Here is a 19544-nt window from a genome sequence, read left to right as displayed (position 1 = left end):
CGTCCGCTCTGTTTGCAGCGTTTCCCTCTCTGAGAGGCAAGAGCAGGCGGAGCCGGAGCCAGCTCCAAATTAGCAAGTTTCGGCTGTTGCAAAGTTTCACAACAAGACTGAGATCAGACCTCAGAAAGAAGCGGAATACGCCTAAGATTTCTAGGGAAACGTCTCCATACGCGGCAGGTCGGAGACGCGGCCGGTCCCCGGCTGCCCCCGCCGCGGGGCCCGCCCCCCGCAGCCGCCCGGCCCGGGCCGCCCCGCGGAGCCGCCGCGGGCCCCGCCGCTCCCTGACCCGGCGCGGGGGTTGCCGCCCACTTGGGCGTCGCTGCCCGGGCCGGCGGCTCCGCCTCCTCCCGCGCTCCGCTCCGCTCCAGTGCGGGGCTGCGGGGCGCCGGGGGAAGGCGGCGGCGGCGCGGACGGCGATGGCTCGTGTGCTGAGCCGGGACCCGCCGGACATCGAGGTACCCGCTGCCCCCGTCGGGACGCGCGGGGAGGGGGCTCTGCCCGGGAAACTTTGCTCGCGTCAGGAGGCGGCTCGGCGCCCGGGGGGCTCGCTCCGGCCCGGGCAACCGGAGAGGAGAAGGGGGGAGGCGAGGCAGCGCTCCGGCTCTCGCCCGGGGGCGGTGCCTCCCCTTCTCCCCGCCGCCTCCCGCCCCGCCCCGCCGCGCAGGCCACGCGCGGCTCCCGGGGGGACCGAGAACCCGGGGCACCGGCGTCCTCCAGGGGTCCCGCGGTCTCCCGGTGTCCCCGCGGTTCGGCTGTCCCGCTGCCGGCGAGGCTGAGCCCTCTGCGCATCCCGGGAGCGGGGCGGCGGGAGGAACGTCCCACCCCCGTTGCGGGTGGTCCCCGCGGCAGGTGGTTTTGGCGTGAGGGCCCTCGGCGCGGGAGGTTGGCAGTGGGGGAGCCTGCAGAGCCCGGGGCCGGGGGCAGGTGAGGGGGAGCGGCACCCAGGCCGTGTAACGGGCTGGGCTCCTGCTGCCGTGAGCCAGTCCCCGTGCTGGGAGCCCAGGTAGTTCTCTCCCAGCCTTCACAGCTCCCTGCGCGTGGTCAGAGCATCTAACAAGGCGAGATCTGTAAAGCAGGATCCGGCCCATCAGGTGCGACAGCAGGGCAGAGGAGCACTCTTGCACCCGAGATTTCGGAGAGGTGTTTGGAGCTCCTCCTCTGTGGTGTTGGCAGCGGGACAGGACTTGCACGGTTCTCAGTACGGATGAGGAAGGTGTAGTTGTGTCTTGTGGTTTGGGATGTGCTCGCACCGAAGGCTGCACGGCTCTCTCTGTCCTACAAGCCCGTGTACCTGTGCAACACAATTTGTGCTACACAAGGGCACGTGCTGCTGTTTTTCAAATAGATTCTTTTAAAAATCTACTCTCTCCTGCTGATGTTAACAAGTTCTCGTGGCTGGGAGCCCAGGTAGCTTTCTCCCACCCTTCACAGGAGCCTGCACGTGGCTGGAAGCTTCAGCTCCTTTAGAAAATCTGGTAAAGACCGAGTGATGATAAAACAACTTGTAGCTGGACAGACTTGTTCCAGCCTGACACAACTTTTTACTGTGATATGCCTTTAAGTTTAAAATATTAGCTTCAGGGTGGACTCTTGCAGCTTACTGAGAGCCCGCTCATAATACACTAAACACGCACAGCGGCAGCTTGAATACGCCTCCGGGTCAGTTGTGACTGAATTTTATCATCAGTCCTAATATTGAGGTTTTGTGCTCAGTCTATTTCCTAACTGAGCTGCTGCTCAAACTGTGACTAACGTCCAGAAATGCTCTTACAGGTACTCTGATAAAACTGAAACGTGAAATGGGCAGGAGGTATGAACTATTGTAGAAGTATTCCTGGCAGTTAGGGAGGCACTGTGGCGTGAAATCAGGGCTCTGTCTTTTATCAGCTCAATATTTTCAGAGAAGCTACTGTGGAATTTTTCTTCAAGTGTTGAAGTGGATTTTTCTATTACAAAAGTTTGATTTTAGCAGTACAGGTTTTTGAGTACTTTTCTCAAATTTTTAGTGCAAAATACTTCTGTGATCACATTGTTTTGTATTTCTAGATATGTATGCCTCAGAGTCAAAGAACACTGCCTTATTGTAGGATCATATGCTGATAGTAGTCTTCTAAAGCCTGTAGTGCTACTAACTGATGGATTTTGAAAGAGACTAGTGTTTACACTCAGGTTGAAAACAGAAACTTTGGTCAGTGTCTTCCTGTGTTTTTGTTTTCAGGACTCATTTAAATTAAGGAGGAAATCAAAGCAGTCTACTTCTAACCAAATGTATTGTCCTTTCCCCATCTGTTCGAATAAATTTAGTCACTGTATGATTTGTCTCCCAGATGAATATATCAATAATTATGGATAGTCTAATTGCAGTTAGTCTAATAGTGTGTTTTCGTTTTGGATTTTCTTTGTTGTTGTTTTAGTGTGTCCCACCCCCCACCCTCAGATATTTTTTTGGAAGAAAATAGTGTGCTTTCAATATTTTTTTTTTCTTTGAAGCAGGGAAAATGCATGTTAGCTAAGCCTATTTCATTGTAGAAAAACATTCTCAGAATTTTGATTGTTGAGCAAAGAAGTCTATCAACATGAACGCTGTCAGCACAACTTGAATGTTTTGGTCACTTTCTTGGCTACAGTATAAAAACTGAATGAATGATTTAATGAAACTTATCTCAATGGTTAACATCTCACAACATAGTTCATATAATTAAAATATTAAATATGACCTTTGCAGTCTTAGTACTACTTTATAATTTATCTAGATAGTTATGCTGGATAAAAATACTGATATCATTGGTTAAAGAAGAGCCAATGATCTGTGCTAGAAGAAGATAAAATCACAACCAATTCTCTAAGTTATTTAAGAAAACAAACATTTCCAGAAGCTGCCCCTGAGGAATCTTGTCCCCCTTGCCTGACTTAGCCAGCAACTTCAGCCCGTAGGCAAATCTTTTGGTCTGACTAGAGAAGATGGAAAAATTACATAGATAATCTTGTTCTAAAAGACTGCTTTGCAAATTGTGAAAGGCTAGGATTGTTGTGGTTAAAAGAGAGTTTTCTCAGAAGAGTGTTAAAACACAAACCAAAGCCACCATCACCAACAACAAAACTGCTGAAAGCCCAAACCAATTAAAAAGCCCACCTCAAACTACTCCCAACCCCACAGAATTCAAACACTGCCTTCTTTTGAATCTGATCAACTCTATCAAAATGTGCTGAGGATATTCCTTGGATACAGAAACTAAGCAAAAGGAGAAAAACCCTGTTTCGAAACAGCTGTGGGTGAAAGTAGCTATTTTGGATGTTTGGTGCAAGAACTTGTCTTGGCTTTTTATTTTTTGCATCTTTAGATCTTTATAAGAAAGTTTGAAATCTACGGTATGACGACAGCACTCCCTTTCTAACTTGTAATATAAAACTGTTGTAAATGTACGTTCAAACTCCAGTTAGTGTTTACTGGCTTTGTACATACCAATGATACTCTTGGAAAGAAAGTTTTCCTTTTTCTGCCTCCTCCTCACACTTTTTTTTTTTTTCTGGTTTCTTATTATCATTGTGTGTAAACCATACCTAGTTATGTCTATTGGAAACTCTGACGTTCTTCCAAGAATTAAATTTGTCAGATCAAGTACTCGGAAATGAATGAACGGCAAAACTGTGGAATGCTGTGTAGAATCTTAACTTGGTTTCTTGAGTTCATGCAGGATAACACAAACTCGAATGACAATATTTAATATTGTTCTATGCATGCTACGTTTTCCTGACTGCATCCGGTGTTTCTCTGCAGTCCCTCTAGTCTTTTTGATTGGTGGTGTTTGGGTGGTGGGTGCTTCCTAGGTCTTTGCCATCTGCTAAGCGACTAGTGAGACTAGGTCTCCCAGCCTTCCTGAGTAAGGGCTTCGTCTCAGCTGAGCAGAGAGGCTTTGCTACACTGTTGTCAGGAACCTGAAACATTGACAGAAAATGAACACCCACTCCCCCAACATACCTCAGTATGAAAAGGTAGGTAGAGAGTATGTTTCACAGACCTAACTTTCCCTCTGAACGAGTCATTTATTGCATATGTTTAAAGGGGAGTTGTTTGAATGGCTAATTCCTTGTTGAGCCAGCAGCTGGGTGCCTAACCTCTTTACAGAGGTTAGCACTGATGCCCAACTTGTGAGCCTAAAAGGAAAGGCGTGAAAGGCTAGAGCAATGCTCTGAAATAGCAGCCTGGGAATTGGCTGAGAATTACCAGACAATTTGTGATGCTTTCACGTGAACATTGTCAGTGTAACTGTGTAAACCTTTCTCTTCATTTACCTTTAGAAAGCACAGATGGCTCTTAAATCACATGTTTTTGTTTGAAAACTTATTATAAAATTCATCCACATAGCTTTATTTGGTGTTACTTTAGAAAGCTAACATTCGCTGTGCTTCTTGAGCACTGTGCTATTATTTCTGTGGTGGTGCCCCAAAGCCTCAAGGAAGCTTTATTGTACCACTTGCATTTTCCATACTGCTTAAAGTAACAGGTTAGATAGCAGCGATGGTGGTTCTTTCCCTGGGATGTGTACTTAACAGGTGCTACAAAGCTGTGACAGCAAGGTCAGCAAGCTTTGCTTGTCGGGTTTATTCTTCTCCCAGTACAAATGGACTAGAACCTAAAAGACTGCAGGTAGCAAAGGCACTGCCTTGAAGATACATCTGAGAGCTAAGCTTGGTGTCTTGTAAAGGCGGAAGTGTGGCAAGGATTGCAAAATAAAGAATGGTGTGAAAACAGAGGAAACCTCTAGCAACATAGCAGGGAATACTTGTAGTCATCATGGCTCCCAAAACTGTCAAGCAAAGGCTACGTGGATAAATAACTGAAGCTGGCTTTCTTTGATCTAGGCTAAACTTTTATTTTAAAAGCCCCAATTATTACAGTGTCTTTCTCTGTTATAGATACCTGCTAGTTGTTTGAAGTTCCATAATGAAGCTTTAATATGTAGAATTGTTTTAAGTTACTGCTTTATAGCTTGCCGTGATGATCAGACGGCTGTTCCAGGCTGATGGTTGTGTCTTCCTAGGGTCATTTGATGAGCAGTCAGGGAGGAAACAGGACTTCCTGTTTAGCTATTTTTGTTTAATTAATTTCTCAAGCTCCTTCATTGTTTTATTGGTTTTATTGTTGTAAACTCTTAGCTGAGTGGAACAGCAATTATAGCATGATCACCAAGACCTTGTGGAAGATTATAGAACACAATTGTTATGTCTGTCTTGGAGAACTGAACAATATCATTTACTTTCCAGTTTAAAACCTGGTCTGGCAAGTAGAAAGGAGTCTCTTCTGTATGAAATATTTTATCTTTTTAAGTTGTATATGCAAATTCTGTTAGTGCTCAAAGAGTTATGTATGGTCTTGCCCCTGCTGCCAATAGTCAACTTCTCCAAAATATTGGGAAAAAATAAAGTCAGGTCTTGTGCCTTTTTGTTTTCCTTCAGCCATTCAATTTTAATGTTACTCGTTAATTCAACCTATCATTTTTTCCGCATTTTAAAAATGTTACTCTTTTTGCAAGAAGGTCTTTAAAATAAGACCCGCTACTCCTACTTTTTCTCGTGGCTGGACTTTCGAGCAATGCAGGCTGCGATGAGGCTTAGGTGGTTCTCACTGCAGTTAACAACTCTGAAAACAATAAAGAACTGAAATTAATTTTCTTTTCTGTAACATCAATGGATTTTGTAATGATTTTATATTGTAGACTGGACTTGAATTTTATTCTTTCCTCTGCTTAGTGTTACATCTTTTAAGAAAGTAAAACCACCTGTTCATAAAGGAAGCAGAGATCTGTAAGGCAGAATTCTGGCCATCATTTGTGACAAGAATGCAGTGGTGCAGGGCAATCTATTGAGAGCCATTTGAAGGAGTGTAGTTTTAGCAGTAGGGCAGAACTTGCACAGTTTTCAGTAGAGGTGAGGAAGGTGTAGTTATATCTTATGGTTTGGGATTTGCTTGTACCCAAGGCTGCCAAGCTATCTCTGTCCTAAAATGTCTGTAAATGCATGGCACAACTTGTGCTATGCAAGGGCACGTGCTGCTGTTTTTCAAATGGATTATTTTTAAAAACCTACTCTCCATCTTATTCCATGCCATTTTACCACTGTCAATAAAATGACCCAGGGAACACAAACATAGCTGGCAATGGAGTGGGAACACACTTCTACTTAAATGTTGAGAAAAGCTGAGATTCCTTGTGGCTGCAGACAAGCTGGATTGAATGTGTCCTGTTTGTTCTGCCTACGCTAGCCCTTTGACAGCACAGAGTTCAAATCAAAAACTGCTTTCTCTCCCTCCCTGGTTGCCTGGCAACCTCCCTCCTCTTATTAGCATATGATTTCTATTCCTTTTTTTATTTCATCAGTATGGTGTTACACACTCTGCTCTCTGCTCTGTGCTGTCACCTTTCAGAAGAGCAGGATTTGTACCTTTATATGAGACTTCAGCAAGTATGTGATTTGGCAAAGGATCAAAAAATTTTGGATTTGGAAACCTTTGGCCATAAATGTCTTATCAGCAGCTCAGGGGGTGGTGTTTGTGTGGGCATATTATTCAAAGTCTTTTTATTTTCATTTGCTGTCATTTGTATACTAAGAGCAGAATTCTTCTTGCAGATCAGCACAGTATAAATCTCTCTTTACATGTGCAGAGCATCGTTTGTGAAATGTACCAACAGAGATTGGCCACACAGATCTTGGTGGGCATTTTGTCATCTTGGTCTGTATGCAATTCAAACACAATGCCATAATTCAAAATGTAAATATATATTAAAAAAATCAGACATTCAGGTCAATTGTGACTGGTGAAGAAAGCAGGTGAAGAAGTAATTGGATGAAATGAACTAAATTCTCATTTTTTGTTCTTATGATGATGTTTATTAGAAATAAGAACAACAGTTTGCCTTCAGATTGGCCAGATGTATTATTTTATGAAATAACAGGTGATTCAGAGTGGATTTTAAATTTAACTTTAAATTTCCTTTTTTCTGCTTGTAGACTCTTACAACTATAATCTTTTAGTTGTTGTAGGTGGCAAAGAGCATAGATTCAAGTGAGCAAGCTTTTTGAAATATCATTAGAAAAAACCAACAGCAACGGCAAAAATTAGAAGATACAGCAAGGACTAAATGCCAAAACAAGTACAGTTGGCGACTATTTAGATCAAGATATGTATAGGCATTTTTCATTATATTATTCAATCCATAAGCTAATACCCAGATAAATTGTAGTATAATTACCATTCTCGGCCCAGATTTACACCAAAGGGATCCACTTTTCCTTGTAAGCAGGAAGAATGCAAGAATCTCGTTATGAAGCAATTCTGTTATGTACTTTGTCATGATGCAGTGCAGAAACCACTGGGTAACCATCCTTAGCTGCCTTACAACAAAAAAGGTATTTATTCCCCTTGGAAAAGCATCGTCTGGTTGACTAGCATGTCTGTATCAAATCCGTAAGTGTATTTGTGAAAGGCTTAGAGTAAATGGAGGTTCCATGTTAAACATTGGTAAACCATAGTCAAAGCCATAAGATTTTTTTAATTCCACAGGTTTCGATGTATTAGCATACACTGTGAGTGGTAGGAGGTGACTTTGATAGCTATAGAACGTCAGCCGTGGATGGTGAGTACGTGGGTCATGATGCTCAGGCTGGGGATGTGGAGAAAGTGTAGTTTCAGAGCAAATGAGATCGTCCACTTTTCAAAATTCTTATTTCCTTATACTGTGGACTGAGCTGGGCAGTTTCACTCTGTCGAAGTACTTAGACCTTTTTATGAAACATTTGGTGTCTTGCCATGGTCAGAGATGCCTCATGAAGCCAATGTATAATTTTGAGTGTTTTAAAGACTTGCAGAGACTTCATTTGAAATTTGGGTAAGCCCATCTATGAAAGTACCTTGTTTTTAAAAATGCCTCCAATATTTATTCATACAGTTTCAGAAAGCCTTATTAATATGTTAGATATTAATATATGTGATGCCGATGTTTTATTGGTAAATTTGATGTAATAAACACAATGAAGTCCTTGAAATGCCAAACCTTTCATCTCTGCTCAAGCTAAGGTTCAGTTTTATTTCCAGGATGACATTTGCTGCCTGAAGTGTTACAAGTGACTTGACCTTAAAATTATGTTTATTTTAGTTCATTGAAATGGTTGGCCTTTCCAGGTCAACTTGACACCAGTAGTGCAAATGGAAGAAGGCAGACATGCTTGCCTGTGACATCATCTGAAAGCTAATTAAAAAAAAAAAAATCTAGGTGTCATCTAAATATTTCCATTTAGATGGGATGGTCGTATCTGTTAAAGGCAATCATGGTGTATTCCAGCATTTTAATTTCAGATTCAAAAACAATTATATATGTAATTAAAGAGAGAAGTGTCCAGGCAGCCAAACTGTCTGATTTACATGGCTTGCTGGTATATGCGGATTTTTTAATAGATGTACCTGTGCACACCACTTTGAGAATGTGGAAATGAGGTAGAAAAATTGAAAGCTGCTTTGAAAATTTGATATTAGTTAATCTCTTCTTTCTAATGATGCACTTCTTTCAAGTATTAGTCATATGAGCAATGTCATTAGGTTTATATTTATTATGGAGATTAGACTCTGACATTTTCAGATAGGTGGTTGTGGTACCTAGTTTATTAGTATATTGCTGCACACTTTCCTTGGTTCTTTGTTGTGCTTCTGCTAGCTGTGCTCCAAGAGGCCTTATTTAAATTGAAGCTTCTTCTGTTGGAGTTAACTGTCCCTGCCTTTGTTTTCTCAGTCAACAAAACATTTGACCAACTTGGAGAGAATGAAGTAGGCTGCTGCACAGGAGGTGCATCACAGAAATTTGAGTGATCGTTTCCGAAGACATGGGATGTTTGGTTGTGCTGTACGGTTTGTGCAGGGCTGTCTACCCAGTCTTGAGAGAAGTCCTCATACTGCCCAATTACATCTCTGTCAGTTTATTAAGGAATGGCAATATTGTGCTCTGAAGGGAGCTGTTTCCAGTCTTGAGATGAAAGGACAAAAGGTGGGACGTGCCCTTCTAGGTGATGAGAAATGGGCTGATAAATATGTGGAGGGATCTAGAGGGAAAGGGAAATATAATAGGTGCTGCAAGCAAGCTGTTGCTGAATTTAACCACCACAGCATTTTCCTTTACAGCTGTTCAGCTGTTAGCATCTATACTAGCATCTAGCTCATTATAAAATGCTTGGTTTTACCTTGATTGTGAAGGGTATTCTATGAAACCCAGTTCTATTCTGCTTTTAACAATGAGCTGACTATTCTTCCATCTAGGCATGTCTAGCATCGATGCAAAACTCCAGAATGCATGTGTGAAAGTAAGCAGAAGTAATAGAATAGGTTATTAAAAATGTAGACCCATAATGTGAGTAAAGAAGATTGGAAGTATAAAGGGGTTTTACACCTGGAAGTTATTATAGTTATTTAGATTGAGCAAGAATAATAACCAATTGTTTTCTAAGATGTATGACACATTTATGAAAAACCTTGAAGGATAAATGGATCTTTTTAGTATGCTACTTCCACAAAGAACTCTATGAATAAAATAATAGTGAGAGAACTCTCAGTGGATGCTGAATACTGCTAATTGATGAAATTATTACTTATTACACTGCAACTGAACTCTGCTTAGAAACACTATTTTCAGTATGATTTTTTGAAAATGACAGCTGAAATGTAAGAGGCTTTGTATTGAAAATGAATAGTGATAATTTCTTGATATCTTTGAAATGAAGGATATTTCAATGACAGTTAAAACTTAGAAAAGTGATTATTTTTAAGTGCTTGGATCATGGAAATAAAATGAACTTTTCTGAAATCAATAAAGTAGACTTAATGTGGATTTACAAGGCATTTAAAAATAATTTTAAGTATTCTTATTTATAATAAAGCAGTCCATTATTTGTGTCAGCAGTTTTCATATTGTGTCACGTGTTAAGGTTAAAAATGAGATTTATAAGATAGGGCGTAGCCATTGCATTTAGGAAAACTCTAATTGTAAATTAAATTTGTGTTGGAGAAGTACTCCATCACTTACTGCTTAGCACAAAAATGGGAATGAGTACCAGATTTGGCTTTGATGTAGTGCTGATGAAATTGCAACCTGCTGTCTTACTTGATGTGTTGTTTTAGGTCTATATACTAGCTCTTAAGGAATGTTATCAGGAATTGGTGTGAGGATCTGTGTGTGAAATATCATACGTACTGTAATATTTTGGAATACAACGGTAGGTGAATACAGGATCTGATTTCAGCCTTAACAAATGTGTTCGTCAGCATTAGAGGTATAGCTTCCTCCCTGTTAATCTCCTCAGTCTTCAGAATCAGGACAAAGTAAGTTTGTGCAAATTCATTCACACACTTTCATGTGGGCATTTGTGTGTGCTAATGACAGGAATATGAGGTGGGAGATTAGAGGTGCTTGCTAGACTTATTCTGCTTACATTCTAAAGGTGTGTTTGATATTGCCACTTTTTATTTCCAATTGAAAATGCAAAATTTTAAAGATTTTAGTGAATTTATACATAGCTCTTCAAAACAGATGGAAGTGAGAGAGTGACAAAAGAGTTGGGAGGGAAAAAAAAATCAAACAAGATAACCATAACAGAAGCTGTTCTGGAATGCTGGTGATAAAATGGAGAAATGAAATGAATACAGAAGAGAAAAAATGAAAATATTATCTGTTCTCAAGAATCTTACAATCTCAGTAAAATGTCAGCAGTCAGCAGTGTCCAATACTATTGATTACTGAAAAGCCAGTTCCTCTTTGTAAGTATAGAGAATTGTTTTCAGGATATTTGTTCGTAAGTAAAGCAGAGTAGCTTGCACACTGCCAAACCTTGACACCGCGTGAGAAGATAAGATGGACTGATTTAGGAACCCCAAGAAGTATTTAGCACAAAGCAAAGTTAGCTCATTTGTAAGTCCCAGCATAATGTTCTCTATGCACTTAATGAGTGAGCCCTTAATGAAAAATACATAAGCGTGAGAGTTGGGTCAGAAGTCTTTTAGTGCTGGAGCAGTTTTTTTGTCTTATTTACTCTCTGATTTGCTTTTGTAATCTTAGGTGAAAGTTTATCAGCTTAACTTTATGGTTTACCTTCCATCCTGGTTGCTGGAAGATAGGAATACAGGGATAGAGATCTTCTCTTTGCAGTATGACTTCATTAACCATTAGACTGTTACATAAAAAAACCAAACAATATCTCAAAGAACTGACCTAAAGTCAAGCTGAAGGAGGTAAAGACCAAATCCACATTGAATTGTTGGTTCTTCTGTCATATTTCTGAAGCTGTAAGATGGAGAAGAGTGGGAAGATAGCTAAAGCACTTTATATAAAGCAGTTACCTGGGTGCTTTGCATCATTTCTATTTTACTAAATGATGATACTTCTGTTACAGCTGTTCCTGTTACTTTGCAGTATTTGCTCCTGCTCATACCAAACCACAAACAAAGGATGCTGCTCTGAGACAAGTGTTAATATTTCCATCCTAATTACATGACAGCTTTGTCATCTTGTAGTGTAGGAAAGAGAGCTTTGTCCTGTCAGCAAGATAGGAATTTTATTTTTGCAAAAGTCCAACACTTACACCTTTTGGCAGCTGAAATCCAAGGCTTTAGAATCTTTGGTACATTTACAGGAGAGTTACTTAACTATATTTTTAGAAATCCTTACAAATGATAAAAATAATAATTCTTCCCTGTTCAGATATCTCATAAGAGAAATATGATTTCGCTTAATAGGTAAAAGGTTTGGAATATAGTAGTACTACATACAACACCCCTTATAAAGTATTTTACAACTAAGTTTTCTGTATAAGCAAGTGACAAAGTATGAAGATCAGAATCCAAATGTTTGCTGACATGTTTTCAGATTGGGCAGCTTAATCTGATTGTCTTGTTATTTTTACGAATATCACCCCTGCTCCAGTTGACACATTCAGCAGTATTTAATGCCAATGTGATTTAAAAATAAGAATTTTTGAAAGGGAAGAACTCCAATGAATTGCTTTTTATTCCCCATTATTGATATTTGTTCCATTGTCATCTATAACATGTGATGCCCTATATATTTCTGGAATGTCACATTTCTTTGTTTAAAGGTGGAAACATAGGATCACTGTGAGCTTCTGCGAAAGATGACAATGACGTGTTAAAAGGAAGAGGAAAATTTGGCAACTGTTTCCTCTTGCCTTAATTGCATGGGCTGTTAAATTTTATTGCTTGAAAATTGGCTGTTATTTTTTCAATTATCAGTCATTTGATAATATTTTAATAGGTAACTTCACACATCAGACCCTTGCTGTTTATAGCATATAATTAACAAATCCTCCCCACTTCCATTTTCCTTCTATGTGTTGATTTTTATTTTTCCTTTTTGATAAGATGCTCTTGTGTTTACACAAAGTTACTAGAAAATAATTAGTTCCATTATTAGTTTTGTATTTTAGCATTGTATTAAACAGTTGCTACTGGAGTTTTTGTAGAAGTTTGAACAGCAGTTGCACATAGGTAAATTTACTTGTTGCTTCTTGATGTTGCAACAGATTGAGAAAGTCAGTACTGATAGATAGTTGGCCTGTTCTTAGAACAAATACGAATGTTCTAATGTGTTTCAAGCACCGAAGGTACTAGATCTTTTGTGCGGATGTTGTTACTCTCATCCTTGCATTTCAGGTTCATTGATTGGACTTTGAAAATTACCTTTTAAGAAAGTTTTCAGAACATTGCTTTGCTCAGCTAGAATTAGTTCCGCTGATTTTTGCCAATGATTAAACTTAAAGCAGTAGTAAGTCTTAATGCTAATTTCTCTCCTATAATCAAAAGTCAGCAGAGCATCCACATTTCATTAACTGACATGTCTTTAATGCAAGTTTGAGTTCTGGTTAAATAAACCCTCAATTTTGAGGGTTCAGTTGAGAGGTTCAGTTACGGGGACACAATGGCCTGTTTTTTGTTTTAGTGATGAGTTTATTTTCAGATGCAACCAAGCTTGCTTTCTCTTTCAATCTGCTTGTCTTCTTGCAAAAAAATAAAAGTGAGGTGTAAATGTGTGTGTGATAATGATCCTTTCTGCTGTGAGATATTAATTAAACAACTCTCCATGTGAGTGAGCAGTTACAAGTGTTACTTAGTATTCCTCCTGTAGCAGATCAATTTGATGTGCAAGTGATCCAGGCATAGATAAATACTATAGTGAGGAAACAAAAAACTTCTGTTGTACCTGTGAAGCAAACCTGAGTATTTTCTGAAGCTTTAAGTTTTGATTTGTAAAGAAGGAAGATAGTTTTATTAGGAATATGAAAACAGGTAACTTTAGATGCAGTGGGTTTCACAGACTGTGGAGACCATATATGTGCTTATTTTTAAAGTAACAGCAATTATAGAATCATAGAATGATAGAACCAAGGCTATGAAAAGACTTTTTTTTGCACTCAGCCAAGTGTCTGGATGGTTAAAGACTGTCCAGTTAGAGAGGAAAAAGTATTAAAATGTTAAATGTAGGTGTAGAAGGATAGCTGTGCCAGATTTTAAAGCCTTCTATTTATAAAGGCTGTAAATTAAGTAATATTTTACTCAACAAAATGAATGCATAATAGTGAATTCAACTTTGAGTAAATCCACAAGGGCTGTGCTTGGCTATGCCTTCTCTGAATATGCTATGTTAGCCTAATAGCTTTTGGCATAGTGTAGTGTTTATAGTGTGAAAATGCCATCTTACCGCAGAGAAGGATGTTCCTGGAGAAACTTCAGATCTGAGAACTTGATCTTATGGTATAGTGGAGTTTGAGCCTGCTTTAATCTGTGCAGCTTTTAATATGTATGTGTGCTTACGATAAACAAGTGAATAGTACGCTGAGTGCTGGGATACTACTTGGATACTTAAAGCTAAGCACAGAATGTGAGTATTCACTTCAGTTTTCCCTGTGAGGGTCAAGGCACTTCTGCAGAGATTAGTTGTGTCAAGGAGATAGCATGCAGAGTTTCCAACAGTGTAATTTACCACCCAGAGCTCTTCCACTAAAGAATAGTGATTGGGATCTATGGGAAGCAAGTAACGCTTCTTGTTTTCTATTTCAGTAAACCTTCTAGAGTTTACAGTAATACCTAGCATAAATGCATTGAGGTAGAGAAATCAAGTTCTTGATCTGAAAGTTAATGTATCAACAAAATTACGTAAACCATGTTTAGGGTTGTGTAATTTCGCTACTTTGTTAATATATAATGCATTAACTTTGCTTATATAACAGAAAGGGCGTGTACCCCACTTGTGTTAATGTAGACATAGTCATAACTAAGACTTTCCTAACTTTTGTGGAAGTGATTTAGAAAACTGCTCATTTTGTTAAGAGAATATTTACATACTGCAGGGAAATCTGAGTACCATGAATATCTGTAGAGGTAAATCTGTTTCGGAAACCCACTTTCTAAGTATCTAGTAATGAGTCTAGGACTACACCTCTAGGATACTGTTATGCTATGATATTATTACAGGTTAAAGAATAGTCTTACTAAATATCAGAGGCTATTTAAGGAATGCAAGAAGCTGGAAAGGTGTTTGTTCTGATACAGAAGCAGTCTGTCTTCCTGGGAAATCTAAAGCTACTTGAAAGTGTGAAGATGAAAATGCAGTACTTAAGTGCTATGTTAAAGGTAGTGACCTGTCAGCACACAGCTAGACTATGATTGCCAGATCATCCATTGGCCTTTGAGTTCTTGCTCTTTTTTGAGGCTCTGAACTTGTGCACCTCAGAGAAGAAATAAGTCTTGTGATTAAAAGTTGATTTTTTTCGCTGGCGGATTTGAGCTCCCTGCCTGTATATACACCAGGATTCAGGGTCAGGCCCCAGTCCCTTGAGCCTGTTGGCTTCTCGGCCCCTGTCCCACAGGAGGTTGCAGCACTGCTGCTCTTCTGGCATGTTTTCTGGTCACAGGCTGGCTGTCTTTCCACAGAAGCCGAGACCCTTCTTCCAGCTCTCTAGACCTTAAGGACTCTGGTTTGAAGATACGATAATGATGTAAATTGCTGGTTCTCAGGCATGGGCACAGAGGGTAACCTGGAGAGTTTATCCTTGATGAGAGGGTTGCAGCTTGTCGTGCTATGATACACCATAATAAAAGTGGGTTTGCAGTCATATTGTGACTTTGCTTATATATGCAGCCAATTGTCTCAGTATCAGAAAACATATCTGGTAATATATATAAAACAATAAAATTCTTCGGGGTGTTCACTTCTGAGTCCCATGCTATCTGGGATCCTTTCTGGTTCTAGAATTGGGTTTTCCAAAGGCTGACTGCACTATTCCCTGACATCTCTGGTCTTTTCACGTTTCATGTGGCTTCCTCTAGCTTTTGTTACCCCACAAGTAAACCAGCCCTGAACTACTGTGAATGCAGTCTTTTCTCGTTTTTGAAATTTCTGGATGAAATCCTGAGACGTATTATCAGCTAGGTTATATAATTTTTTGGTAAAGGTTCTTATCAGTTCAGATCTTCAGTAGGGAAATACACATTTGACACAAGTATCAATCTATCAGATATTCTATCATAGATAATCATGAGGGATAAATTCACATTTTTTTTCACAAATTCTTTTGATGATGAAAAATAACACAGAGCTAGGTTCTAGAAGACATGACACCATGGACACTTATTTTTTGAAGTCTTGTTTATCTTTTACTGTTACAAACACCCCTAGGACTAGAACTTGCTCTTGCTGATTTGGTAAGGAAACTTTCGCTTGTAATAGATATGGACTTTTCACTGTTTGAAGTGCTCCATCTAACTGTTAGCGCTTCATGCAGCTTTCCAAAAGGCAGAATAGAAGTAAGAAATAAAATTTGAACTAGGCAATTTAAATAAGATATTAATAGAAAGAGTTCACGCTTTAGGAATCTTTTTTTTTCTTTCTTAACTGACATGATTTTTAAACGATACTCATTTTTCTGGGTTGTCTAATCTCATGTAAACAAATACTTCTAGTTGAGGTCTTTGGTCTTTGACAGACTAACACTAATAAAATTAATTTCATGTTCAGGTATACTGGAAAATATCAGGGGAAAAACCCCAGGTACTTGGTATTGTCAGTGAATTAACATTTGCATAGCTTTGAAATTAATTGTTTAGTATGCTCATTACTCTTAGAAAAAATAAATACGTTCTCATTATGTTCACTTGGTGAACATATGTGTCTTGTAATACATTTAATGTTACTCGCTGTGAGGGAGATTACAACACTTTTTTAAGGAAATTGGGTAGATTAATGGAATGGGGCAGGTTAAATTGCTCTCCACACATGCATGCCTAGCTTACTCCTGAATTTTATTCATATCTATAAAAGAGTGTGGCTGAGAATTCTTTGTGAAGCTACTGGAGTAAAACAAGACCTAACCTGTGTGTTTCAGGGTTAGGGCTAGGTAAACGTGCTATATGCTAAAACGGGGCAAATAATGCATGGGACCACGTTTTATGTCCATAATCAGAGTCTTCACATGAACAGTTACTTTTTCAGCAGCTTCATTGCAGCTGTATGCACATTGATCTGTGGTGAACTTCAGCAGGTGTTTTGGGCTTGTTCATAAGAAACATCCTAAACAAGTTAAAGAAACTGGATAGAATCCATGAAATGAGCAAATTATTACTTTATCTTAATAAGAAGCCTATATGGTTTTAGTATCACAACTATGACAGAGCCTGAAGAGAGTTTTTCTGATCCTTATTCTGATTTTTGAATTATAAATAACAAAGGTGAGGATTGCTAAAGACTAAATACTCCTGATGCAACACATGGATTTTGGTGGGAGTTCTTCCAAAAGCAGAATAATCTTAACTACTTAATTTTTACCAAATTTTCTGTTTTGAATGGGAGGTAAGGTCCATGAAACCAGGGCGTGTTACTGCTTGTTACTTTGGAGCGAGGGAGAAGAAAAAAGCTGAAAACTTCAAAGCTTAGTGGTTTAATGAAAAGCTTTCAAAATATGGATTGATGTCATATATTTTACAAAGCAACGGTAGAGTAGCAGGGCTTTTTCACAACTGCCTTGAAGTTACTGCAGTCTTACCTATGGTGTAAATTTTCTTAACACCGTCCCCTCTCTATGTGTCCCACCTCCCCAGGTTGGTGTTGGAGCATTCCTAATAAGCGTAGTGCCTCCATAACTGCATACTTTATTTTGCCAAATATGCATTTAATTAAAAGGCACACTTAATTGCAATAGGCTTTTATGATTTCAGCTAAAATGTGGCTTTATGAGATGGGAATAAAATGGGTGTGACACTTTTAATGAAATTAAATTTCTGTATCCGAAATTTATGTTGGTTCACCACAGAGTGTATGCCAAACCTGTCTTGATTTACCTGAAAATATTGTATCAGAAACAAGACTCCCAGCTACAAAATACAACCCAAATGACTACCCTGAAATAATTTATTTTTGAGTAATCTTAATTCAAATTATTGATAAACTACTCACTGTAATACAATATGGTGCTTTAAAACTTCTGCAGCCTTTTCATTAATAGATGATAAGGAAGATTAGGGCTAGTATTTTTTTTTTGTGTAGGCTTCTTAATCATAGCCTTTAAAGTAGAAGCTGAGCCATAAACATCTAATGAATAGCTTATGGCAAGTTTATTCTCAGAAGCTGTGTTACTGTGTTAGCGCAGATCAACATAACCATTTATCACTAAATTCTCAAAGTTCAAAAATGGTAGCTATCACTTCTACATGTTATTCATTTTCAATATGCATTACATATGAGCAGTTCATGGAATTTTAGTATACTTGCAAGCTAAATCAATATATGTTTGTCATAATGGATATGTTCCCTTCTAGAAGAGGATGTATTAGGGAATTAAACCATTCTTTAGTATTTTTTTAGCTTATAATAATCTTTGTCTTTTAAAAGACATAAAAGAAATAATTGTTATGGGTTATTACTAAAGGAATTCCTTAAGGTAGTTGTGTTTGAGGGAGTCAACGGCAATATAATGAGTTATATTCTGTAGAGGAAGACTGCTTGGCTTTCTTCCCAAATGGAGACTTTAGATTAATCTATAGAAATAATGAAAGAAACTGTAATACTTTGGTGGTGCCCATAATCATCAGCGTCGTGCGAAGCTGCAAGCTTTACTCTGCTATGCATGTTGTGTGGCTGTGCCACAAGTGTTTGCTCAACACGGGCTGAATTTACTTCTATGTACATACTCATAGCTCTTTTTCTTTCTCCACCAACATAGTAACTAAATACATTATTACAAAACTACGGCAGCTTTATATGCTGATTTGCAGCCATTAATGCTGCTGGATTTATACCTGCTTTATTTTTAATTAAATAAATGTGGCTGTTTATGTAAAACACTAAATATATAATTCACAGGTTCCCCTATACTATACCAATAGCATCTTAATGTGAAATCCAAAGTTCATAGTACTCCGAAAAGTGATGCATTATGTACCCACATCCTCTACTGGGAAACCGGAGTTTTGCCCTTTCAACATGTGGAGAGATCAAACAACAGCTCATCTGACAAGAATGAGAATGTATGTAGCAGAATAACCGTGGGATCGGGACAAGCAAGATCACAGATGCCCAAATAATTCTCATCACTGATGAGCTCTCACTTGCTCAGATGGCCAGTGTTTTTGAGAGACTGTAGGTCTCAGGTTTCCATTCTTCTATGATACAGTGGGGTTTTTGTTGTTTAGCTGGGTGCATACATTGAGTGCTAGTTGCAATTCTCTCACTAGAACATTCTTCTCAGTAATTTCCTACTTGCTGGCTGACCTGCGTGAATTTATCTGTTAAATTTACTAAATGTCTGACTAGCCATAAGCTGCAGAAAGCCAACCAGGGAACTGAAATGAATACGAAGAAAACACCCTCACTAATTTTCCTTTTTGACAGTTTAACAGACCCAAAAGCACTTGCTTTACTTTCCCATTTAGGCAGTTAACTTCTGAGCGGTTCTTAAACACCAGGGACTTCTAGCTAGAACAGCCACATTGGTCAGCAATCCATGATTTAGGCAGCTAGTATGTTATTTAAGTAGTGGGAATATAAGTGATTTTTATTTTGTGTACGTGATTTAGTATGTTCCGTGCCAGTTTTATTGCAGATTTAATTCTAGGACATGCTGCGCTACGTAGTCCTTTTGGATTTCTGCAACTGTTGCGCTTGGAGCTATGCTCCTGCTGCAGAATTCCAACAGGAGCAAACATATGGGGATTCTTCCGTCCTTGGCTTGCCCCACCATTTGTTCCACATTTTAAACCAACTGGTGCTGTACCCAGTGGAGTACATCTGTTACAGTTTATTACTAGAAATTTGCAATTCATTTCAGTTTGCTAAAATAATTATAATATTCATGGCCAAGAGTACTGCATTAAGCAATTACAAAAGAGAGTAGGCAAAATTTTACTAAAGTGTATGTGTGACTGAGGACCTACTGCCCCGTTTGGGTGATTTGGGCACTCAACAGCCCATCACCAATGAGTCAGATGTGCTCTGGCAGTT

General features: G+C 39.1%; 1 protein-coding gene across 3 annotated transcripts in view; it reads left to right on the top strand.

The window, feature by feature from the left end:
* Positions 1-359: 359 nt before the first annotated feature.
* DPYD (dihydropyrimidine dehydrogenase) overlaps positions 360-19544 on the top strand; it is a 368728-nt gene continuing 349543 nt past the window's right edge. For 2 of the 3 annotated variants that reach the window (XM_069862153.1, XM_069862154.1), the window contains exon 1: positions 360-455. In XM_069862153.1, the coding sequence (XP_069718254.1) occupies positions 417-455 (39 nt within the window). In that variant the 5' untranslated portion in view covers positions 360-416. The remainder of the gene's footprint in view (positions 456-19544) is intronic. The other variant, XM_069862152.1, reaches the window with a different exon arrangement.

Source organism: Phaenicophaeus curvirostris, chromosome 8 (genome assembly GCF_032191515.1).
Source record: "Phaenicophaeus curvirostris isolate KB17595 chromosome 8, BPBGC_Pcur_1.0, whole genome shotgun sequence".
Taxonomy (NCBI): Eukaryota; Metazoa; Chordata; class Aves; order Cuculiformes; family Cuculidae; genus Phaenicophaeus; species Phaenicophaeus curvirostris.
Note: the sequence above shows the minus strand (reverse complement) of the source record. Positions and strands in the feature narration are given on the sequence as shown.